At 38.2% G+C, this 25,007-nt stretch overlaps 4 protein-coding genes across 6 annotated transcripts; 1 reads left to right on the top strand and 3 right to left on the bottom strand.

The window, feature by feature from the left end:
* Positions 1 to 1,977: 1,977 nt before the first annotated feature.
* LOC113755252 lies at positions 1,978 to 7,712 on the bottom strand. Its single transcript, XM_027299296.1, has 10 exons — positions 7,523 to 7,712; positions 7,239 to 7,420; positions 6,090 to 7,115; positions 5,904 to 5,981; positions 5,371 to 5,695; positions 5,087 to 5,286; positions 4,358 to 4,434; positions 3,406 to 3,507; positions 2,341 to 2,527; positions 1,978 to 2,249 (listed from the first exon to the last, which is right to left on the bottom strand). Exons 1-10 carry the CDS (start codon positions 7,710 to 7,712, stop codon positions 2,160 to 2,162), a joined length of 2,457 nt encoding a protein of 818 aa, XP_027155097.1. The 3' UTR covers positions 1,978 to 2,159.
* Positions 7,713 to 12,051: 4,339 nt separating this feature from the next.
* LOC113761948 (protein RETICULATA-RELATED 5, chloroplastic) lies at positions 12,052 to 18,060 on the top strand. Its single transcript, XM_027305149.1, has 7 exons — positions 12,052 to 12,900; positions 13,395 to 13,524; positions 14,068 to 14,598; positions 15,178 to 15,285; positions 15,393 to 15,941; positions 16,858 to 16,971; positions 17,511 to 18,060. The coding sequence occupies exons 1-7, from the start codon at positions 12,257 to 12,259 to the stop codon at positions 17,655 to 17,657; spliced, it is 2,223 nt and encodes a 740-aa protein (XP_027160950.1). The 5' UTR covers positions 12,052 to 12,256; the 3' UTR covers positions 17,658 to 18,060.
* Positions 18,061 to 18,147: 87 nt separating this feature from the next.
* On the bottom strand, positions 18,148 to 19,934 carry LOC113761949 (arogenate dehydrogenase 1, chloroplastic-like). 3 transcript variants are annotated; one of them, XM_027305150.1, is made up of 7 exons: positions 19,729 to 19,934; positions 19,431 to 19,599; positions 19,174 to 19,329; positions 18,933 to 19,015; positions 18,771 to 18,840; positions 18,598 to 18,672; positions 18,148 to 18,514 (listed from the first exon to the last, which is right to left on the bottom strand). In XM_027305150.1, exons 1-7 carry the CDS (start codon positions 19,902 to 19,904, stop codon positions 18,449 to 18,451), a joined length of 795 nt encoding a protein of 264 aa, XP_027160951.1. In that variant the 5' UTR covers positions 19,905 to 19,934; the 3' UTR covers positions 18,148 to 18,448. The 3 variants fall into 3 exon arrangements, with proteins under 3 accessions (XP_027160951.1, XP_027160952.1, XP_027160953.1); XM_027305151.1 differs by having other exon boundaries at positions 19,431 to 19,614; positions 19,729 to 19,812; XM_027305152.1 differs by having other exon boundaries at positions 18,149 to 18,514; positions 19,431 to 19,573; positions 19,729 to 19,791.
* A 1,689-nt stretch (positions 19,935 to 21,623) lies between these two features.
* Positions 21,624 to 24,288, bottom strand: LOC113755245 (cation/H(+) antiporter 15-like). The gene is made up of 3 exons (XM_027299295.1): positions 24,049 to 24,288; positions 22,918 to 23,919; positions 21,624 to 22,787 (listed from the first exon to the last, which is right to left on the bottom strand). Exons 1-3 carry the CDS (start codon positions 24,286 to 24,288, stop codon positions 21,624 to 21,626), a joined length of 2,406 nt encoding a protein of 801 aa, XP_027155096.1.
* Between the last annotated feature and the right edge of the window lie 719 nt (positions 24,289 to 25,007).

The following is a 25,007-nucleotide window of genomic DNA, read 5'->3' as shown; positions in this document are numbered from 1 at the left end:
TAGAAGCGTCTATAAACTTTCGTCCACTGAAGTTTCTTAATCACTCTCTGCCGAACCAAAGTTAAAGAGAGGGCTAACCAAAAGCTTTATGTATTTTGATTCCTGTAGAAAGTCTTTGTAAATTGGTGATTCTTGCATTACGAAGCCTTTTGTAATTGTCAAGCTATGTTGAGAATATGGGTCCAATGTGCCTAATTCAATATCATAATGATGGAAGTCTTATCCACCGTTATTCCTTGTTTCCCTGTTTTTGTAAGAGTTCATGAAGAGAAGATAGAGATGTACACGATGGCTTTTACCAAGCCAAAGATTCTTCCCTTTGCCCAGATTTCTAAAAGAGCAAGTAGAGAGAATCTTGTTCCCGTCTTTTCAAGTATTGCTAACCTTTGACAAACGAACACTCGTAACTATTCCTTAGCCCATAGTATGGAACTGTGGATATTTTTATTTTAAGTTTTTTCTTTTTCATAAGTAAGTAAGTCAAAACTTCGTACTTTTAGTTTTCCTGATTTATCAGGAAGCAAACATCTAAAAGTAATGAAATAGCAGCGTCCGGAATCTGAATCAACTTTGCACTCATCCAGCTCGATCTTACCTGATTAAATGACACGGTTACGCAAATCACTGCGTGGGGCAAAACATGAGATTAGTTTCGGCCGATGGATTCCATCGTAAGTGTTTTCCTAGTTCCCTAATGCTTTTCGATAAAGCCATTTTACTTGCATGCAAATGTATCGCAAAAATTCAAGCACGTCCAGAGCCTACCTACACTTACTACTGATATTGTAAATCCTAATGCTCGACAAGGGTTCTATTTAAGCTAGGCCTGCCAATCAGACAATATATAAGCCGAGCTTTCATAAGTTCAGATTTAACTCATTTAATTTGTAACACTTGCGGGCTTCGGATCATGAGTTTCGAAGTTAATAGATGTAAAGATCATACTCAACTCACAAAATATTCAAATTTTGAACCATGTTCGGTTTTAGTCCAAACTCACTTATATAACTATTAAGTTGTAAAACTAATTTAACATTCACAATATTACAATATTAAAACTAAACATGAACAAGTAATAACCCTTAAAAAGTACATAAATCAAGAATTTTTCAACAATATTTATGTCTAATTCGTTCAAAGTATATGAAAAATAGTAATAAAACATGCGATAGTAAGCCAATACATCTTCAATGGTTGGAATTTCTTCATAACTGTGTGACTTGAATTCAAACATACTTGATGATTTGGGTTTCTAGGCCAAAAAAAAAAAAATCAACCAATATTATACCAACACAAAATTTTACTCAACCAATAAAAAAAAATTAACTTCAGTTATGCATTATCTATATTGGCTCTCAAAAAAATTAATAGAAGAGTCTTCATATGTGCATGTGTGTATATATATGTATATACAAATCACAAATATATATATATATATATATATATGTAAATAAAGGGCCGGACTTATATCAAGTTTGAGTCTAATGAGACCCAAACTCGACTCATATTTAATTCAAGCCTCATTTCTAAGCCCAAACCCACACAAGTCTATTGAAAGATCCGATTCATCGGGCTTTTTTTTGTGCCGCTAATTCTGCCCCATTGACAGTCCTAATTTAAGAATAATTAGGTAAGAAGACGCAAGAATTTTCGGTGTTCAGCTTTATAAAGAGTGATTCTTTTAATCAACCACCACAGATTGCAACTCCTGGAAAACCTTCAACAGCAAAATAGAATTCGTAGTAATCAACCCCCACAGAGTTATTCTATTTAAGCGAAGTAAAAAGAGTTTTTTCCTGGAAAACCTTCATCAGCAAAATAAAATTCGTAGTATGCAACCACCATGAGTAAGCTAAGCTAGTTCTGGATTTGGACAGGCTACAAGAAAGCAATTCCAATTATAAATTATACCTTTACGAGAAAACAAGAGAAGATAATTAAAAGTGGAATGAGTCAAGCGCAAATATAAGTCAAGATGTTTAAAGTGATTATAGTTGTAGAGTAGTTCTAATGTCACAAAACCACAAAGAGAGTCAAAAGCTCGTTATAAGACACAACCAGCGAAGACACATTCCATGCAGCAAACATGGGGAGCCTTGCTGACTGCCGGTTCCCGTAGATATACCTATTGACAGCGAGACACGGAATACAACGAGCATTCACAAAACAAGAGCAGAGATGAAGCATCTTTTCCCCAAAGCTTTTAGTTTCATTACTTGCCAGCCATAACCCTCCTCGAACAGCTCTATCTGTAGTAATGAGTACAGAAAAAAAATGAGAAACTAACCCAGAATAGATTCAACACCCATTAGCATTTATGATCCCAAAACTTTAACTTACCGTGTCTAAAATCTCCTCTTTGTCCTTCAACCCACCTATGGCGTATATCTTTCCTCCAATCACCACAGCCCCAAAATATCCCCTTGCATGTTTCATGGGTTCTCTCATCATCCATGAACAAACACGAGGGTCAAAAACCTCAACAGTGGACACCATTTTCTCTCCATTATAACCACCAAAAGCATACCTATAAGACACCAGTACAAGTTTCAAAACTAAAACACCAAGCTATCAAGATAATCAGATTCTACCAATTATCAAAACATCCACCACCATTATCGTTGTTCTTGATATGTGAAAGTAGTTGTTTTATACTTGACAAGTTTAACACGTTTCCTCGATTTATAATTATTGCTACACCTTTACAGGCATTATTGCTATGAAGACAGATTCCCAGCGGTTCTAGGTATCCACATTTTAAGCTACAAAATACAGGCTGTAATTACAAGTTATATATCCTAACTAAACGTTGCTGCAACGCAAGATGCATGATATAAATAGTGCTTTATTATTGAGAAAGAACACACCAAAGCTACTGCTGTTGTAATTATGTCCGGGCACTTACCTATGTGTGTGCGTGTGTGGATTTTTTTTTTTTTTGGGAGTGTGAGAAAGCTCTCTAAATTAGCAAGCCTACAAGAATGAGTCTCCTAGAAATGATTGGATATGGACATTGCAAGCAACATCACTAGTTTTCTAGAAGTCACTTGATATTAAGCTCAAATTTTACAATCTGTTATAGTTGCCAAGCTAGTACACAGCTGAAAGTGTGTTTAAGTGCTTTATTTTTCGTCTAACACAGTGCTACTTGAATATTTCAGTGCATATAATTCGGTGAAGTACAACAAAAATGAACTACATTGGAACATGCTATAAGGTGAAAATTTTAGAATGCTTTATACTTGGCCTACACCTAAGAGAATTTCTTTATTATTATTATTAAATAGTCAGCATTTGCAGCCTTAGACAATTGAAAAGCTTATTAAATATTTGTTCAAAATTGTACCCATTAACCTTAAGATGATCATGAGAAATAATCCATAGCTAAAAAAACTTGAAACTTACAGTTTCTCATCCAATGCGACTGCAGAGTGGCATCCCCTCTTTGTGCTCATGCTGCTCAGTAAAGTCCATTTAGGTTCTCTAGGATCAAATCTTTCAAGAGATCTGAAACGTGGAAAACTTTGTCAGGAAAAGAAAAGGAAAAAAACTTAAAATTAAAACAAAAAGAACTGTTTGCTCTACAAACTTTGACAGACAGGAGTCATTTATAAGAATCCAACAAAATGACTTGTATAAGAAGCTCAGTCTACTCCTCAGTTCCAAAAAATGGAACAAGATTCTGTTTGTCAATCTTTTTAGCCAAGATTGCAGATTATACAGATATTTCAGACTGCACTGGTGCTCTATAAACTTTAGTCCTTAGACCCCCACCAACTATAAAGTTAAAAAGGGACAATCCATGTTTCAGGAATACAAACCTCTCGAAGAGTGCCTACATAAATCAATAAAATTACTGCCACCAACAATGGCTTCATTAAAAATTTTGAAGGAAAAATAATCAGCTTGAAATTACAAAAGGGCCAGGATAAACTACAGAGGAAGGTTGACCCACATTTACCTAATGATAGGCCATCATAAATATAGGACATAAATTAGTAAGGTACAGGGATAGGAAGCATGCTAACCACATCAAAACTTACTTTAATAATATCATAGCCTCAAAAGACAAAAAAAAAGATTACAAGTTTATGTGCATCAATTGTCCCTCACACACAATAACAAAGCTTCTAATCCTCTACAAAAATGAGTAATAGTAGCACAATGGCGTGACCAGAATACATACATACACCAAAGATAAATTAATAGCAGGTGGAATTTCAACAAATCTCAGTAAAACTTGAACATTAAGACATGATGAACGGAGTCAATGATCATGAAAATTTGCCATCAAAATGTTTAGTACACAATCAAAAGAAAACATGATGCATAAATTAACACTGTAATGATCTCTTACTTCAGGTACTGTGCTCCATCATATCCCCCAACAACATAGACTGCACCATTTATATCTGCAACTGCTGGAGCAAATCGCTGGAAGGATCAAATGAGAAACAGTAGAATGAAGAAATGAAGTCAGTCATGTGATGCAGCAAGATGAACTATTATTGTTCTCTAACATCAACATGAACTAACCAAGAAAGAGTAATATGGTAGACATCTGAGGTAAACAAATTTCTCATTTTAGACCAAACTGACGACTTGGAAAGGCTTTAAAAATCTGCCTAAACTTGATAAAGTAAAAATTTGATGTACTTGTTCCTTAATCTGAGTTCCTTCCAACAGTATTATAATAGACATCTGGGGGTAAACAAATTTTGCATTTTTGACCTTACTTCGATTTAGAAGGGCTTTAACAATCTGCCTAATTGGATAAGTACAAATTCAATGTACATGCTATGAAATCTGAGTTCCTTTGATTATATTTTTTTAAAAACTAAAAGATCATCCAGAAAATCGCATCTCTGATACATGAGCATTGACGATTCTCAATAAATTCTCTGTATCTTAACCTTCATCTGATAAGAGCTAAAGTGCATAAAGTACTTCTTTGGATGACATTTGACTACCATTTCAGTTGATTAGGCAAAAACTTTTGAAAGACTACATCATCACACATATTCTATGTCTCATGATAAAAACTTTCTTCAAATTGAACTTTTCTGGGTAAAATGTAATGAAATACCTTTTGTTGCATTGGCTGTGTGAAGATCCACTTTCCTATGTTCGCGTCAAACATTTCAACCTCTGAGTAACACTCAACTCCATTTCCTCCACCGATTGCAAACAACTTTTCCAATACAGAAACCCCAGCCAAACTCCCTTTTCTCTGATTTAGAGAAGGACGTTTAGCCCATTGATTGTGTTTCAGATTGTATGATTCAACTAGAAACAAGTAGATTACTTAAGCTTGTCAGAAGAAGTCATAGACAATAAATAAGGCAGAAAGACAAAGTTTAAACCGCATACCTGTATCATACCAATGATTTCCATGTACCCCACCAACTAGATAAAGTTCACCATTCAACTGTGCTGCTGAGGCATAAGAGCGCATAAAGGTCATTGGACTAAGAGATTTTACAATATCGTGTGTAGGTGAATAGAGGCTCAAATCTGATATCCAAGAAGAACCATTGTATCCTCCTACTATAAGTAGAGAGTTGTCAAATCCCTGAAAAGGTTTGGATGCTTCAGTGTCTACTCCCTCCAAATGCCCCCTTGAATAGGAAGTTGAACTAGAAGCCAACATTTTACATTGGCTTCTTAATTGTTGAATCTCTATCCTTGACTGAACCTTGAAGGAAAATAGAAACAGGAATTAATCCACAGAATCAACACATATTCCAAGAACTGGGGGGGGGGGGGGGTTTAATAGAGATACTGTCAAGTGAATAATCCTTTAACTCTATTGAACAAATAAAAGGAACAGGATAAGATGGGAAACAAAACATAAAATACACTAAATCAATTTCAGGTCTAAAAAAAAAGCGAAGACAATTTACCAGTTCCTGCTCCAGAGAGTTAATTTTGAGGTTTTGTTTCAAATGAGACCCCTTCAACTCTTCAATTTCTCGCATTAGCTTCAAAGAGAAAGGTCGAAGTATCATAATAAGTTTCTAAAAGGGAAATACTAATAAACAAAAAAAAAAAAGGAAACCAAAAAAAAAAGGAAACAGTCAATAAGTTACCTGAGCTACAGCAGAGGGAACATCACAGGACTTAAGCTCTGTACATGCTACTGAAGCCTCACCTTCCCCTGGATATTCCCCACCAGTCAGAAACAACTGGTCAGGATCTTGGCCATGAATTTCGACTGGATCCACGGAATAATTGTGCATGCCTTTTGCATCATTGGCAATAGAAGTTTTTAATGCAGTGCCATCTCGAATTAAAACACGGGGAACACATGACTCCCACTCTGCATCTGGCTCATCAGGCTTATGAAGGTGCAATCCTGAAGCAATTGACTTCATATGCCCGATTTCCTCCCTTAAACCAACAGTAGCTAACGAAATGTTTGAAGTGCTAAGAGTGATTGAATCGGTTACTTTTGACAGCAGATTAGAGTCCATGGAGCTTGGTTTCAAGTCGAAAGGCTCTTCGTCTCCTTCTGAACCCCAATCATTAGAACAAGTTTCCAAATGCTGGTATTCTCTGTGAAGAGAAGATGAGACGCATGAAAGCTCCCATTCCATATTGGAATTATCTGATGGAGGCAAAGTTTTTGAAGATTGTGCTGGAAAGCTTTCCTTTTTGTGTAGCCCACTTGAAGCTGCAGAAGGTTTAAACAAAGATATCCATGGTTTCTGTTCAAGGGTAGTACTTTTACTACTCAGAACAGATGCATATGATCGCTCACTTTCTAGTTTTGGGTCTACAACAGTTGATTCCCATGAGTTGCATTCTGTACACACCTCATGCGAATTATAGGCTGTTTCTTCTGAAATTGGAGCTCTAACTCCATTATCTACCTCCCTAGCATCAGAACTTGGTAAACCATTGAAAAGTGTGCTCCATTTAGCTGTATTCTGCGATCGAAGAGCATTCCTAGGAGGGCGAGGTGCTGAAGATAAAAATAAGTCCGTCAGTTTGCTCGTTTGAGTCCGGTCGAGCTCAAACCAGAAATGCATTGATTCATAATAGTTATCAGCAATTATTGGAGCAAATTCTTCTTCAAGCAATGGCCGACACTGCTTTCGAACGCGCACTTGCACCTTGAAAGAGAAAAGACATGCAAGAATTAAGTACTTGTTCTTCCTCTACAAGAGAAATAGCCTAAATTGCCATAGCAGAAGCTGGAAAAATGACAAAGAGAGCAGGAATCTTCATCTCTTTACCTGTGCAGGGTAAGGTGTGTGGTCTGTGCCTTCATCAGTCCACCCATACGGGTTGATATTCAATTGGCCTGTGCTTGCAGCTTCAAAGATGCCATGAAGCTTCCTATCGCTATAGTTGAATAGGAATAGTGTTAAGCCAGGAGTAACGTTCTTCACATAGGAAAAATGTGCTGACGGCAATCCTGTTCACATCGTTAGAAGGTAATTAATCATCAGAACCAAAACATCTACACAATATGGTCAATTCGAGAAAATAAGTATGCCATAAGACAGGACCAACTGACCAAACAATTGCTTCAACTGGCATTCCTTAATTGTATAATGTTTGCATCCGAATATAACTGCACCTAGGTCAGCTTTCCTTAGATTTCGAGCAGAAACACTGCAATTAACTGTCCATTTATCTTCAGGCTTTTCCTTTAATGGAAGCGTCTTTGTCTTTCTTCCTGCTCCCATGCTGATATAAAAGTCCATTGAAGTCAGAAACAAGTAGAAATTAAAGCCGCATAGTGAGAAAAGTATCTGAATAACTAGAATATTATCCCCCAAGAACCTATCTCACATGTAAAAACAATTCAAACGAGAAGCACATTTTCAGAAACAGAGGCAAGTTGATAGATAAAATAAACTTACCACTAGGATCTCCTTTTCATTTTAAATGTCGCAAGTTTTAAGCATTCTACATAGCATGTGCTAAACTTGACCCAGAGAGCAAGTAAAGGTACCCGACATGTATGGTTCTCAATATTGTGCTTGATCTAGTATTGCACATAAACGAAGTTCGAAAACAAAACCTTCGTTTTTCCCTTGTGCTTGACCAATAATGCTCAAAAAGGAGTAGTTTTTTTTTTCTAACAATTACCAAAATTCTCAACCATGCTTCACGAGCCATAACTCATCAAACATTGCATTAGATGTTAGAGTAATAATAAATCCTCAGCCAGATTAGTTTATGTTAAGAGGCTCAGCGATCATAGCAAAGAATAGAAAATGCCAACAAGACACAAACATCTTCTGGCTAAATAAGATGGGAAACGGTAGAACAGAAGGGCAAAAGCAGACAACTATAGTCAAAGCAAGACCATAATTATAGTCCTTGCCAGCACATGACAGTAAATGAAGTTCCAAAAATATCAAACTTCAGCCAACGGGTTAAAAAAGAAAAAAGGAAAAAAAAATCCTTAGCAGAGATTTCACCAAGAAATGATATACTAAGCAATTGCAACATTAAATGACATAGACATAACTACCAGAGTTTCTTACTGCATGCCAGATATATTAATCAATTTCTTCAAGGTTAGCAAACAGTGCTCTTTCCAAAAAGACTAACAAAATTTTATGCTCACCTATAAATTTCAGAAGTTGAAAGGGAAAATGGAAAATTTGCAAAGTTGTAACTCTAAAATAAATAAATAAATAAATCCCTCCTATGATCACATATCAACCTGTTGATCATCAAACCCTCCTTTAACAAAATTTCATGAGAAAACACATAAATTTTTTTCACAGAAACACACTGTGTTTTCCACTTACGAAAGGAAACTAAGCATGCAGCCACGGTTCTCACAGAACATCAGCCCAAAAAATCGAACAGGAAAAAGAAAACGCCCCGGCTTTAAGGAGCATGTGAATATTATCTCAGAAAAAAAAAAAAGAACCAACTTGTAATAAATAAAGAGAGAGAAAGTACATTGCTTGTTCCGTACTACAATTTCAGAGCAGCAGCAGTTCCATAACTGAGAAATACAAGAGTTGAGAAGAAATGAGTGAGGAAGAAGAAATGAAAGAGAGACACAGTGGGATATTTATATATATATATATATAGAGCGAGAGAGAGAGAGAGAGAGGACCGAAATGAGGAGAAAAGTGTCGGAGAAAAGAGAGAAAATAAAAGATTCAATAGAATCCACAAAGTTGTAGGAGGTTTTTCTTGTATTTTGATCCTGGAATTGAACTAAATGAGTGCACGGGGGGTTAGCTAGTGCAATGTGTGATTGCGCAGTGCCCCGGGATATGAATCGTGATCAAGAGAAAATGCATGAACCGTATCGTCGTTCCAATTCACCACTGATCCACCAACTTGTCTTGTGCTGTGCTGTGCTGTGCTGTGCTGTGACCAAGGGGTCTCCTTCCTGTGGTTTAGTTTAGTATTACGAGCTGGAAGCGTGTTTCTATGACACGCCTTTAGTTGGTTTTTAATTTTAGCGAAACAAAGCGCCGCACTAAATTGGACATTGTACTAAAATCGTCTATCTGCAACCGTCTTGAAATTTCGTTTTTTGTTTAGGGGAATTATACTTACAAGTAAACGAAATTGGAATTTGATGGGTTAGGGAGGGCTAGTGGGAAGGCAAACCAAAAAGAGGAATTTGCAACAACAGAATAAAAAATATATTTCCATGTTTGTTTGTCCAACTTGTACCTTTTTCCCTGCCCAGTAAAAATCTATATTAAGTACAATTTATTCTCACAAGTTTTTTAGGAACTTCTTGACTATGTAAAAATGTTCTTAAATTTGGGAAGGGGACTTGAATTCTGGGGTGAACCGTTTGACCAGCTCTTGAATTTTCGTTGTCCATTGATCGCGAGATCAAATTTACATTCCCATCGTGCATTTGAGAAAGTTCCATTGAAATGTTCTGGTTTTTACCAAATTGTCTACTGTCTGGAAAGCGTAACCCTTTTTTTTTTTTTTTTGTCGACACAGAGGTGTCCGGATCAATTCTTACGGGGTCCGACTAATCCCCTGCAGTCCGAGCTTGGCGCCCCAACCAGTCCCAAGCACGATAAGTGCATAGAGGAATCCAACAGAGCAGATACTCGATCTTGGGACCAAGTGGTTACCAGTGGGAGGTGCTACCGTTGGACCATTCACGCGGAGGCTCTGGAAAGCGTAACTTGGAAATGTACTTTTCCCTTTGTAGCAGTACTACTAACATGTATCGAATGTGCTAAAGCTAAAAATAGTGAGTGTATGTTATGCAATTAAGTAGACGGCCACCGGCTGTCGCTGCAGCCTACAAAATTAGCGTAAATGATACAGACTAGTTTGACCGTCGCATTTTTGAATGCGCTTTTAATTACCTTGTAAGTTGTAAATGCTAACTATTTTTTACGTATTTTATTTATAGTTTATGGATAAAAAAGGAAAAAATTTGTTGGTTGGTTCAAATTAGTTGTTTAGCATCTCATAAATGCTTTCAACATCTTTTTTTCTCGATTGTTGATAAAAAAAAAAAGCTTATTATGTGTTACTCCTTCCGTTCCACTTTGATATTTCTGGTTTTTTTTTCACACAGTTTAAAAAAAAGTAGTTAACTTTGTTGGAACAATCCATTTAGGCAGCTATTTTCCTAAAATACCCTCACATTAATTAGAGTACAACTCCATGGGAACTTGAATTGATGGTAAAAAAAGAATCAACTCTCATTAAATGAGGTAGGTTTATAGTAACAATAACTTACATTTAATAAAGGTATTTTAGAAAAATTAAAATACAACTATATTTTTCAATTGAAAAGTGAACTACAATTTGGGACAGATAAAAAAAAAAACAGGACTATCAAAGTGGAACGGAGGAAGTATTTTAGACTAGATAAGTATTCAGAGAACCACCTTATTGGCATCTTATTGAAGGATTAAGCTCTTCTATTATCGAGGGAACAATTTGAGGAGTGGAATAGATGAGAGATTAAAAGTTAATAGATGAAATATTTTAGAAATTCTTTAAGTAGTTTATCCAAAATGTATAAGCAAAGAAACTTAATATACTATGTAAACAACTGAGAGACGCTGCAGTATTTAGACAATTACAAGACCTTGTGGTAATTTGCAAAGTTACACGGCAGTGTTGGCGCAGCAGTATTGCCAATTTGCCATCCTGTTGAAGAATACTGAGCCCACATGATGCCGAACAAGTGAGCCTTTAAGCAGGCGCTGTCCAGAAAAAGCAACTGAAAAGTGAAAGCTTCCTAGCCACTAGCCACTAGCCGGTAACCAAGCCGGGCCAGCGTTTGCTTTGTCATCTGACGAGGATTTCAGAGACAGAATCCCCATTAAATTGACCTGCAGAGCAAAAGCCAAATTTCTCGCAGCAGGCACTGCTCTCAAGAGTCTTTAAGAGTTGAGACAAATTAGTCGATTATTAGTTCCTGCCAGAGCCAGACAACACAGGAAGTAATAGTAATCCAACATGACGTGTCGCAAACTCACTAGGATATGAATAGTGATTTGGACTGGGCCGCTTTCCTTGGGACGGGTCCAATCTACTACTTAAAGATGAAAAGCACAATTTAAGCATCCAACCTCTTGATAAGATCCTAACTGCCCGTAATAATAGTTAAATATTTAATAATTTAATAACTTAATAAATTCAGATTTCAATTTTATCAAATACATCTACAATACGATCATTTACTTTAATTATTATCATCAAATGTCAAGAAATTGTAATCAGTTATTGTGTTCTTTCTAATTGGTTCTTCCAATTTACTTCAACCGTTATTATGAAATATACAAGAAGAAAACGTAAAATTGGGTGAGAGAATGAAAATCAACTCCAACTATGGACGAGGAAATACAGAAATTGGACGAGGAAATGAAGATGTAAATGAAGATGTAAGAGAGCAACGTGCCAGATCGCTGGCCTACCATTGAAGCTATCCATATCTTAATACTCTATCTGCCACGTAAGGAAAATCGCAAAATCAGCAATTCTTTCCATAAAATTACGTGGCATGTGCTATTCCTCTAGTACAAAAGGTACAAAAAGAAAGAGATAGAGAGAGAGACAGGGAGGGAGTCCGTCCACTTGTACAATTTTTAAACGACAAATACGTTCAACGCTTTAAGCCTCAACGTGAATCCCTCCACCAACCCTCAACCCCATCCCCAACCCATCCAAAAAAGTGGACTTCAACAATCCTCCGATGCGCGGACCATGTGGTGTTTGCAAGACTAAGAGCATCAAAAGGAGGGAGCACTGCTACTGAAATCCTGGGCCACTGAGCAGTGTAAAAATGAAGCCCCACATTCACCGTTCCACTGACTTCAGCTCAAGACCACTTCTCCACTTTAATACTCAGAGGAGTCGTCCTGTACCCCGTCGTTGCGTCTTCCCTGATGAAATTTCATTCAACAGCCGCCAGCTTCGCACTTTCAGGCTGGAGCATGGCCACGTCGGAGTCTCCGTCCGTTGTCGTCAAATTCCGGTGGACCATGGCGAATATTCTGGGCCTAGAAGGCGTGATGTTCTTGTCGCGCCTCTCCTGGCTGTTGGCGCCTGCGTTCTACGGTCGGCAGTCGCCAGAGCGGATGAGAAGCCTCCGGAGGTAGCTCCCACTGCGACTGTTACGCCAGAAGCGCAGCTGGAGGCGCCCGTGGAGGAGGTGATTAATTCGAGGATTTACGATGCGACTGTGATGGGAGAGCCGTTGGCGGTTGGGAAAGATAAGACGAAGGTATGGGAAAAGGTGATGAATGCTAGGATAGTTTATTTAGGTGAAGCTGAGCAGGTGCCTGTTCGCGACGATAGGGAATTGGAGCTGGAGATTGTGAAGAATTTGAAGAAAAGATGTGACGAGGCAGAGCGGCGGATTTCTCTGGCTTTGGATGCATTTCCTTCTAACCTACAAGCTCTGCTCAATGAATATTTGGATAAAAAGTACTATTTCCATCTTTCAATCAGTCTGTCTTACTGACTTTTGTTAGTCTACTAGGTATGAAACTCTGCACCGTGCGGAAGTGCTGTAAATCATTTGTGTTTGAGATCCGTACATTTGCTTTGAAGGTTTGTTATGACGGGAGAGAGTGGATCAATTACACCTGTTTTAGCTACTAGCCTGCGTCGTTCATCCTTTGAGAATATAAAATGCCTAACTCGTGCGCTCTTTGTGAAGTATGCTTGGTTTGTTAACTCTCCTGTACGCGTTATGTGAGTATAGCATGTTTTGAATAATTTGATGAATTACAGATTAGTAAGTGATCTGTTATGATTTTCGACATTGAGATTCCTACAAGTTAACTTGTACCCAGAGGAGGACAAAGAGTGAGAAAGGATACAGGTTGCTATCATAGATTAGCCTCTAGTGATCCATGAAGGTGTACTTGGAGACGAATTATGTTGCACTTCTCTTATGAAAATTATCCCTATGACAGGATTGATGGAGAAACCCTCAAATCTTTTCTTAGACACTGGCCTCCTGAGCGCTGGCAGGAATATGAACCTCTGATCAGTTACTGCCGAGATAATGGAATTCAGCTGGTTGCGTGTGGCATTCCACTTGAGGTATTCCACAGTTTTATCGGGCATAAGAAATACTTCTCGTGTTATGTCTGCTACAAACATTTCAGGGCTATGTACAGCTAGTAAGGCTTAGTTGACCTAAATATTTGCTGATGCTCACAAGCAAACTTGTTCCTAGAAGTCAAATTCTCATATAAGACTTGAGGAAAACAAATCAAACTTGCTAGTATTTGGTGGTGAGTTGGTTTTAATTGTTGATCTTTAGATAAGATTCAGATTTCAGGTCAATATTGTTTTTTAGTATCAAAATGTACTGTTACTGGCATTCAGAAATATTAATTTGTTTCCAAAACAGTGATATATTTTGTCAGATAGTATACTAAATCTTTTTGGCTGTTGAGTATCAATGTCACATATTCCAATATCATAGAATTCACATTTCAGCTACACAGAGATCTCAGAAAGTGAAGTAATCTCTGGTTGTTTTTCTTCATCTACTGGCCAAAATAGACTGCTAAATGGGATAATTTTCTATTATAGAGAATTGGTGAAATTCTTGTCTCTCTTATGAAATTCGTTTTCCAGATCTTAAGAACAGTTCAAGCTGAAGGAATTCATGGACTTTCTAAAGCTGATCGGAAAAAGTTTGCGCCACCAGCCGGTTCAGGCTTTATCTCGGGGTTTTCTTCATTCTCACGCAGATCACCAATGGATACAAATTATGCATATCAATCTACTCCTTTTGGGCCAAGTTCATATTTATCGCTACAGGCAAAAGTGGTTGAGGATTATACCATGTCTCAAATTATCTCGCAAGCTGTGACAGATGGTGGAGCAACGGATATGCTAGTTGTAGTGACAGGTGCAAGCCACGTTACATACGGATCAAGAGGGACTGGACTACCTGCTAGGATTTCAAGGAAGATGCCAAAGAAAAATCAAGTGGTCATTCTGCTTGACCCTGAAAGACAGCAGATACGGAGAGAGGGAGAAGTTCCTATTGCTGATTTCTTGTGGTATTCTGCTGCGAGACCTTGCAGTCGGAATTGCTTTGATCGTGCAGAAATAGCCCGAGTGATGAATGCTGCTGGTAGAAAGCGGGATGCATTACCCCAGGTTAGTTCCATCTGTCTGTCCTCCCACGAATGGGAAGAGTCTTTTTCTCATAACATGCTTTATCATGCGAATCATTCTCCATATACAGGGGCACTTAATTTGGAACCCACGGGACTCCCTCCCTCCCCAATTGAACAGACAAGAACTTATCTTCTGAACTTGAAAGTCTTAGAAGTTTTTAAATTTTTACCAAAGCAACCTTTCTTGTGGTTTATGTCTAGCTTTGGAAACAATTTGGGCTCTATCTCTACAAATTTTTTCCTTTTTCCTAATTCAGAAGTCGCTCTAGTCTGTTTGTGGCATTTTGTTTATAAAGAAAATAAGTCCAAGTTTATGGTAGTGTATCATTTTGATTTTTGATGGATTGTTGGCTTTGTCCTATATTTAGTTCAACGTGTTTTGGTAATTGTTTTTGGAAGCAAGGAAGTTGTTAAGATGCACAGCCTTGGGTTTAAGTTTGAAATACCTTTTTACCTGTTTTGGATATATGTAGATGTGTATCCTGCAACAGACTTCACCTTACCGAGTATTTGTACTGTTGCATCATCTCATCAATTGAATCTCATGGAAATTTTATAGGACCTTCAGAAAGGACTTGATCTTGGTCTGGTATCTCCAGAAGTGCTACAGAACTTTTTTGATCTAGAGAAATATCCTGTTATTTCAGACTTGAGTCATCGTTTCCAGGTACTCTACAGTCTACTCACACATAATAATAAATGACTCGTTGCAAGCAGTTGCTTCCAGTTGTTGATATGGTTAAGTTGGTGGTGGTAACAACTTATCTTGTGCAGGGCTTTAGAGAGAGATTATTAGCAGACCCCAAATTTCTGCATAGATTAGCTATAGAAGAAGCTATATCGATAACAACCACACTCCTGGCGCAGTATGAAAGGCGTAAAGAAAATTTTTTTTATGAGCTTGATTACGTCATCACGGACACACTGAGGGGATCGGTTGTCGACTTTTTCACAGTGTGGCTTCCTGCCCCGACACTCTCATTCCTTTCAGTTTCTGATGGTTTTAGTGGACCTGATCGCATGGAAGCATTAAAAGGTCTTCTTGGTTCTATCCCAGATAATGCTTTTCAGAGAAGTCCAGCTGGGAAGGACTGGAATTTGATTCATAGAGTTGCTTCAGTACTTATTGGTGGTCTGAAACTAGCAGGAGTTGGATTCATATCTAGCATAGGAGCTGTAGCTTCATCGAACGTTGTATATGCAATGCGGAAAGTACTAAATCCTGCCCTTGCTGTCAAACATCCAATTAAACGCTCACCAATACTGAAAACAGCAGTTGTATATGCATGCTTTCTTGGAACATCAGCGAATCTCCGATATCAGGTAGGTTGGATATGTGTTTTTCAAGTTTGACATTAGCTAGAGTTATTAATCTTTTCAAGTGCTGATAATTATCTTGATTATCCAGTAAATACATATAAACTCGTCTAAAAAGCTATCATGAGCATTGGAATCAGGTAACCAGAGAGCATGGCTTCTTTGGTATTGTTACGTCATATGCTGTACCTTGACGGAAACTCCGTAACTGTTGACATTGATTTTTACATGATAATGATAAATACAGTTTTCTTTTGTGTGTATGTGTGTTCTGCATGTTTATATGAGGAGACATTGATTTTTACAAGATAACGATAAATGCAGTTTTATTTGTGTGTTCTGCATCTGCGGGAGAGAGAGAGAGAGAGAGAGAGATTATACATGGGCATCTTAGGGTTATAAACTTCCTGCAACTAAGAAAACTTTTATCCAACATATCCATTTGCCACATTCTTTTTCATGTCACTTGGTGTAACCCTATGATATAGAGCAAATGGTTGACATGAGAGCCAATTCTCTTTATAGGTGAAGGCCGGTGAACCCTCAAGAATAGAAGTGTGTGTAGTGAGGCCAATTTAATATGCTAAACCAAATAGACACAGGAAAAAACGTTATCTGACACATGCATTTCTAAGCCTGAACTGCACCTTTAACGTGTCACATGGACTGATACTCATGCAACAATCTCGAAGTAGTCTTTGATTGTATAAGATGCTTGTGAAACAACTGCAGAGTTTGAGCTTGTCATATGTGCTTATCTCCTGTGTTACAATGTTAAAATTACTGAATCAAAGACTCCAAAGTTATTGATTTGGCAAATCCTCTTTTTCTTCTTCTAAATTGTGTGTTTCAGTCGGAAGTTGGGTGGGGTGGTGGTCTTAATGTATGGTATTTGTTGAAACTGACTGGTGATTCATTGTAGGTTATTGCAGGGCTAGTGGAGCATCGGATTTCAGACAAATTTAGTGATCAAGCATTTCTTGTAAATATGCTATCCTTTGTTGTTCGAACGATCAACTCCTACTGGGGAACCCAGGTTAGAGATATTCTATTTTTTGGGAACTCTAGCTTTTTTAATTTATACTTCACAACATAAATCTCAAGCTAATAAGGATAGACAAATTTATTCATAAACGTCAACATTCAGAAAAATAGGGGTTTTATCTTTTGCTTTTCTACCTAGATAAAGGGGTCGGCACGATTGCATACTTGGAACGATGAAAAGAAAGAAATAAAGTCTGTTACTCTGGCTATCATGAATAGGCTTTTAGTTTTTGCAGTTTGCACAGCCTTGATCATCTTGAATTCTAACTCTTTGTATGCCATGGAGTAATTGCTTTGTGCCTTTTGTTGACTATACTACCTTTATGGTGCTTAATGGAAAGTTGGTTTCATTGCTGGGTCTGTTGCACACAAAGAGGTGGTCTCTATTTGACAATTTGGTTGTTATAAATAGGATTTCAGTTATGTTGTTTTAGATATATGATATGCATAGCAGTAATCATTTTGAGTTGTAGCCCTTACTGTGTTGGGAACGATACTGATATTTACTGATATTTCTTTAACATGCTTCAGCAATGGGTTGATCTAGCTAGATTCACGGGACTTCAGGCTCAGAAGAATGAAAAGGTTTCATCTGAGACATCAGATTCTCCTGAACCTGCTGCATTGGAATGTAATGCTCCAGAAGATGCCAACATTGATGAAATCAACGAGCAATAGATGGAAACCCACAACAGCCCACTGCATGGGCTTCTTATACAACCTTAAAGAAATGAGTTTCAATATTTCCATCGTTTTGCTTCCAGACCAAGAGTATCTGGCGCATCTATTAGAGTTTTGCACTTCATAAAATTCAATATAGGGCGAGTGGGAAGAACTTCTTTTCATGGATTGTGCTGTTTATTGGTGCTCCATTGTTGAAGATACCCGCAAAAAAAAGAAAAAGCCAGAGAAAAGTGGGAGGATTGAAACTATAATTTTACTTATAATATATAGGGCAACCTTTATATCACAATTTTTTACTGTTCACAACATCCTGTGTATAAAATGCAACTGGATGAGTGATACAATTTGGTGAATGATATACATTTGTTTAAGTCCATTTCAGTAAGCTTAGTGAACATAGTTTCAATCACTCAGTCGCGCAATCATTGGACCCAGTGACTAGGGGATAGATTTTATTTTATTTTTTTCCGACAATAATAACAATTATATAACTTATTCTATTCTAATTTACAGGGAAGAGATGCCTAAGGAGGCTTGTGTATTAGGAACTAGTAAGTATGCGGACTTGACTTGACTAAGAGGATAGTATGGCATCACATTTGAATTTTTTTAACTGCAAGTAGAGTTTAAACTTCCACGTACAATTCAAGAAGGGATTTAAGGAAAAGCTTTTAGGATAGCTCTTAGGAAAAGCTCTTTCTGCTATCAGGTAGAGAATTCAAATTCAAAAAAATCACTCGGTCGCCTGGATTGATGATCAATACATTGGATGGATTTCGATCCGTCTATTCATTCATCCGGTCTAGCAGCTTATGTTTGACACCATCGAAGGCAACTTCAAAGTTCTTCAGCTGTACCAAAAATATCATATGAAGTTTTGATGCCGTGTCTTGGCTATGAAAAGCATATGGTGAAAATGGAAGAATTTCTCTACCTGTTGTCTAGCAAACCTATTATGCACGTACAGCCCGTTGAATAGATCAAAACTATCATTTGCTACGCTTTCCTTCTGCAAGTGGAATGACACGTCTTTTAAAGGACTACTGTGGTTAGAAATTGAGACGTCTCTAATGCTGGAGATCAGTGCTCTCATAGTGATTGACTTACCACTTCAAAAAGCTTTTCAAATCCTTTCGTGTCAATAGGCGTGGGTTCAATCTGCATTTCTGCCAAGACCCTGTTGAAAAATAAGCTATGTCAGCTTGTTATGTCTCTGGTATCTCTAGCCTAATTAAGTCATCTATGGTTGAACTGCGTTGAACTTTGTACCTGCCAATGGTATGAGTGAGGAATTGACTTTTGGCAGCCAATTTATCGTGCTCTTCGCATGTCATTTCCAGCATTTTGCATCCCTGTGCAATTATCAGCTTCATAGATATGTGAAAAACAGTCTAAACGAAGATATAGCTTAACATGTCCAGATGAAAAATAAGGTCATATATATATATATATATATTTTTTAACTGGTGTCAAGAAGTATAGGCAGCCGATGAAGATCTAATAGACTCACCTCACTTGCAAAGATATGGAGGAAACCAGAGCACACAGCTTCATTCCTGATGCGGACTTTCTCATACATCAGAGTCAGGCCGTGCCACCCATCTCTTCCACTTTCTGGCCCAAACATGGGATGGGTGCAAATCAAATCCGATTCTGGAGGCAGAGCCTTTTTCAAGGGACCAAAAAGAGCACATAGTAAATGAAACGGTGTCCTGTTTTAACACATCAATCTTGTTTTGGCTAATCAAAATTCTTTTAAGAGCATACTTGAAGTAGAACATCTCTGGGATATTCTTTCACCGAGAGTACATCAGCAAAAAGAGTCGGCTGTTTCAAGCATTGAAACGGCATGGACTTGACGACATCTGAAAGAGAGAGGATTGAGGTGCACAGCAGTACAACTTCATTGTCTGATTGGAGAAATTCGTCCATGTCCCTGCACCACTAGTTACTATGCGTACACATATGGGTATTTGTTCATGCGAAATATGATACAGTACAACAACAGATTTTCCTCGGTTTTGAAATGCAGAAAAAGCTTATTTTAATGGGGTTATATACCTACCTGATGAAGGGGATGCCCAGACGAGCGCAATGCTCAGAGTAGTCGGATCTTGAAGTTGCCCTTATGGAATGCCCTTGTTTTATCATGGTTTGCGTTAGGAACTGTGCAAATGGTCCAAAACCAATGATACCGATCTTCAGACCTCTTACGGGAGCAGAGGATGTAAGGGAAGACATGGGGGCTGCCACCCTGTGATCCCGAAGAAGGTGAAGTTTTCTAGAGAATCTATTGTAAACGTATTTGACTGGGTCCATCTTAATTTAACTGTTAGCGGAAACCTAACACTCCAAGTAGGCGGCATGGACATCTAGGCACATTGGACACGTTTCTGCCTTTCTGGTGGATATGCATGGTCCCATGTGGAGGCGCTGTCTTTTATCTTGTTTTTTTGTTCATGTCCTGATGACTCACTGTAGGGTTGGATTGGGCGTTCATAGCCAATGTCGTTAAATTCAGATTGAACAGCGATTCGACTAAACTACTAAGTTAGGGTCAATTGATCGAATCGATCGGATCATTTTCAAAAATTCATTAACGTCTGCATGATGTTATAATTATATAAATTTTAGAAATATTAAAATTAAGTTGTTAGTTATATTCAGCAAATCATATAGAATGTTCCAAAAATATTAGACTTTTAATCAAATATACACCAAATAATTATATATAAAAATATAAATTCATGGCTAAAATATATATATTCTCCAAAACTACATGAAATACTAAATTAAAACAAATTAATGTAAGTTGGAATCACTGATGCAAAATTGATAAGATGATAGGGATGAAAACATCTTTGATTTAGAGATCATTCAGAAAAATGAGTGATTTTGGTATTTACATTAAGTGGATGTTGTTTTTTTATTCCTATTAATAAATGAAAGTGTTACAATTTAGATAACTCAAATTATATTTGGAAAAAATAAGAAAGAAAAATTTGAGAACCGAGTCAACCATTTAAACCGGATCACTGATTTAGTCAATTTTTTACGATTTTTACTGATTTTTGACCAAAATGGATTTTGTGCTACAAATTAACTCGAGAAAAAGGTCGGTTCACGGTCGGATCAATGGAACTGATCGATCCGTTCCGGATCTAAACAACACTTTGAGGTTGTTAGAATGACTTTTCTGGGCGGCATCCAGCTTTGAGGTTGACCCTGACAGCATTTATCCATTTTCCGTTTGGCCCTAATTAATTGCCAAATCATAGAGGTTATAGATATTACCACCGGCAACAAGATACCAATTTCGGCTGGCGGTTGTTGATGAACATTAATGATAGGCATGAAATTCAAATAACGGGTCTAATGGTCGCTAGCAAACAGATCATGATGAACCCTTCTGAGTTCTGACAGTGTGTTGTTGCTGGCAAGCAATGCTCCATTTCTGATTCCTGATCGAGCTATTATCTTTACTTTGTTTTCTTTATGATGCCAGAGCTGTTGCTGGATTCACATTGTAAACTTTGCTAAAGCAAATGTTACCCTCACTTAGTTATTCATGGGTAATTCCTTTAACATATTTGCGTCACTGTTTTAGTGCAGATTAACTTGGGCTCCAGAAAATGCGTCAAAGCCACTAACGAATAGTAAGACTTGTTGATTTACTCCACGAAGAAGTTGAACAGTTCTGCTGTGTGCATTTGTCTCGTTCATTGTACGTTCTTCTAGTGATGATGTCAATGCTACTCTGGAGCGGTGCATTTTCACGGTATCAAACATCTATTGGAACTATACTAACTCTAAGGATTATGATTACAGCTTGTTCATAAACTAAACAGTGCGAGGGGCCTCCATGTATAAAGTAATGGACTTCATCTACTCTAGCTTTTGCAGTCTTCTAATTTATTGGATGCTTCCGCTGATTATGTTGCTCTATAGAATCAGGAATCATCATGTAGCATGGAAGGGCTCTTGATCAATGACTACTGGTTTTGAAATCCTCTTCATCACTTTCCCTTTTAGCCTCTGCTGTTGCACCACTAATATGGATGCTGTCCGTTCAAAATCAGGCTCAGCAAGCATGTCCCCTATCACACCAAGTTCTGGACAACCTATCCAAGCACCAAGGCCTTCCAAGAGAGGAGATTCTTGGTGATTTCTTCCTACAAGAATCAAATCAAAACTACCTCCTAATCTTGTTGCAGATGCAGCTAGTCCTACACTATCTCTGACGATCTCTTCTTGGTACGCAAAACGCTCATTCCCTATGTTGACATGTCGGATTTCATCTATCAGATTATTATCGATCTTCCTCTCCCTCATATTATCACTTCCTAGGAGGAGGAAACGGAAAACTGTAAGGCTGACATGGGGATGCATCACCATGCGAGCAGCATAAGATAGTGACTCTGCATCATCTGCACCACCAATGAAGATTACTGCAACATGATATGAAGATTGACCGTTCAAAATGGTTCTGGAGCCACGCAGAGTTGTCCGATCCACTAAAACAGCAACGGAGCAAGGTGACTTTTCTATGACCTGGGCATTCATGTTTTGTATGGCACGGTTTACTGATCCAATCGAGCCATCAATCTCCCATTGCTTATGAAATGGTAGAATGATGATGTTGGTATTTTGATCAAGTGCCACGCGGCAAACATCTTCGTGCATTGTGTCAAATTGTGAGATAGAACTGAATGACTGAAAGGTGACACAAGCCTCATTGCAGAGCTCATATTGCCGCAAGGCATTGATAATGCGGCCTGATCTGGAGGAACTAGGCTGCAGCAATCTGTGGGACTGATGAGCAATGAGCATGGGGTTTGCCCGACCTACCAGCTCAATGAGCAGGACGGCTATGACTGTAACTGGGCTTTCTTCCGTTGCATTGGAAGCTTCAAGCAGATTCACCATTGCGGGGACATTCTCTTGGTTATGGATGCAGACTAATATTCTCAACTCTGTGCCGCGCTTGCAATGCTGAATGGTTCTCCGTCTCACCGGAGTAAGTCGCGAAGATGGGTCATAGAGAAGTTTGATTAGTAGTGTTGTGATTGCCGTGACTAGAATCACTGACACAACACATAAAGCAAATGCTTCAGGTTTCAAAACCTGTCATTTCAAATAAAAATGATAATAATGAAAAAAAAAAGAAGAAAAGAGCTGTATCACGGATTGTGATCGCATGTTTGAGAAGTAAGTTACTAGCCAGGAAAACATAGTAGGATCAGAAAGTTGGCACCTCTACGTCCAGAAACAGATTGTACAAGACGAGTTCAGAAAGGCCTCTGACATTCATCATCAAACCGAGCACAAAAGATTCTTGAATTTTCAAGTCCATGTAACAAGCGGGCAACATTACTGCTCCGACCTTGACTACGCAAGACAAAAAAACTATCAATGCCACTGTCCAAGCACCTTGAAAGTGGATGCAGAAGATGTCTGTTTTGAGGCCACTAGCAGTTAGAAATGCTGGATACAGGATCTTTCCAACAGGAATATCAAGTTTTGCAGTTAATGCGGCGCCCAGAGGTGGACCTTCAGGCACCACCAAACCAATAACCATGGGTCCAAACATAAAGTGCTGGCCAATCATCTCGCTTATAAACCCGACTACAAGAAGAACAGTAAAAATAGCAGTAATATGCGACTCCCCTATGGATCTTCCTTCAGGTACTAGACTCAAACTTTTCAATATTAGTGGTCGAATGATATATACTGAAACAAGTACAAAAATGACAAAGACTAAGATAGCTAACACTGAAATCATTGGATAGTCCCCTGAAGTTTGTAAAACTGCAAATGCGGATGCCATGAAGCAAATACCAATCAGATCACAGAACATTGCTGATGAGACTGCAAGGCGACCCAAGTCGGTTTGAATCATCTTGAGCTCAGTCAGGACGCTGGCAACATTTTGGAAGGATAACAGACACTGGGCTGCCGCTATTACAGGCAACGGTTTGGCAACGCTAGGATCCAAAGAAGCATAGCGCTTCAAGGCAAAGGCTAAAAGTAGAGAAAAAACCAGGGTTGTGAACACTGCAGAGAGACCTAGAATCGCGGGCTTCCACCCTGGGCGGATCATCATCTTAGGGTCCATCTTCACTGCTACTGAAAAAAGGAAGAACATTAGGCCAAATGTTGAAAAGGTTTCGAATATGATCTGGCCTCTTGGAGGAAAGAATACCGCTCCTACAGATGCTACATGTCCTAAAAGTGATGGGCCAAAGATTATACCGCCCTGGTTGACAAAAAACGTTCAAGATGAGAAACCAGAGAAATGGTACTAGCTAAAAATGCTTGCCAAACTTACAATCAGACATTGAAAAGATTCGTATACATAACGCATGTCATGGTGTCGCATGCTTACAAAAATTTGTGAAACAATAGTGGATTGACCAAGAGGCTTGATGATGACATCAATAAGCATAGATGTTAAAGAGACGAGGGAAAGTTGCATTAGCAAAAGAGGTGTAGAATAATTCAGCGGGTTCTCATTGGTCCACAAACCATTGGAAGAGATCTTGTGAGGGTCATGGCACACAAGTGTCCTGTTTCCTACCGAGTCAAGTACTATATTAGCCGATGCTTTCATTGTCTGGGAGGCCATTTTTCTTTTCTTTTCTTTTCTTTTAAGCAATAGGAGTTTAAATCATCTTCAGTGTGTAGCAGCAAGTAATTGGAGCTGCAGGGGAGAAACAGAAGAACGGAAAGAAGGAAACACTTTCTTGGCCTTAGTTAGAGAAACACACAGAATACCCAACATACGCAAACTGAGCGAGTAAAGAGTGGTACGGTTCACCTCCAATTTTGGCAAATTTGACCACGTCTGTTGTGCCTGGACATGGTTTACCACTGCTTATGAAAGATATTATTATTACCACACACGTATCTGTCAGGGATGCCAACTACCATGCACCGTTTTTTTTTTCTGGGTAGAGCTTTTTTTTTAGAATATACTTGGTGCTCCTAGATATTTCTTTTCTTTTAGTTGATGTCTTGTTCAGGAAAAGAAATGATCTTTTTTTTTTAGTAGAACTTCTTGTTTTATCATCTAATAATTTGATAGCATATTTTATGCGTCAATTTTTGATAAATCGAGATTACGCTTCATTATTAAAGAAAAAATTGAGTTCACCTGCAAAGTTGTACTAAAAATCATACATAAAAATCCCTAAAATCAAAGAGATGCGTCATGATTTAATTTAGTTTGTGCCTGTCATGTAAGTATAAGTGGCTTAAGATTTCTCAAAAAATTACAGCGTCCGAGTTGTATTCATGCCACATAATTAGCTTGAATGAATGGGTCATAGGGTGAGCATTTTAGCA

The sequence above is a fragment of the Coffea eugenioides genome, chromosome 2 (genome assembly GCF_003713205.1).
Source record: "Coffea eugenioides isolate CCC68of chromosome 2, Ceug_1.0, whole genome shotgun sequence".
Taxonomy (NCBI): Eukaryota; Viridiplantae; Streptophyta; class Magnoliopsida; order Gentianales; family Rubiaceae; genus Coffea; species Coffea eugenioides.
The sequence above is the reverse complement of the archived record's forward strand: the minus strand, read 5'-3'. Positions and strand labels throughout refer to the sequence as shown.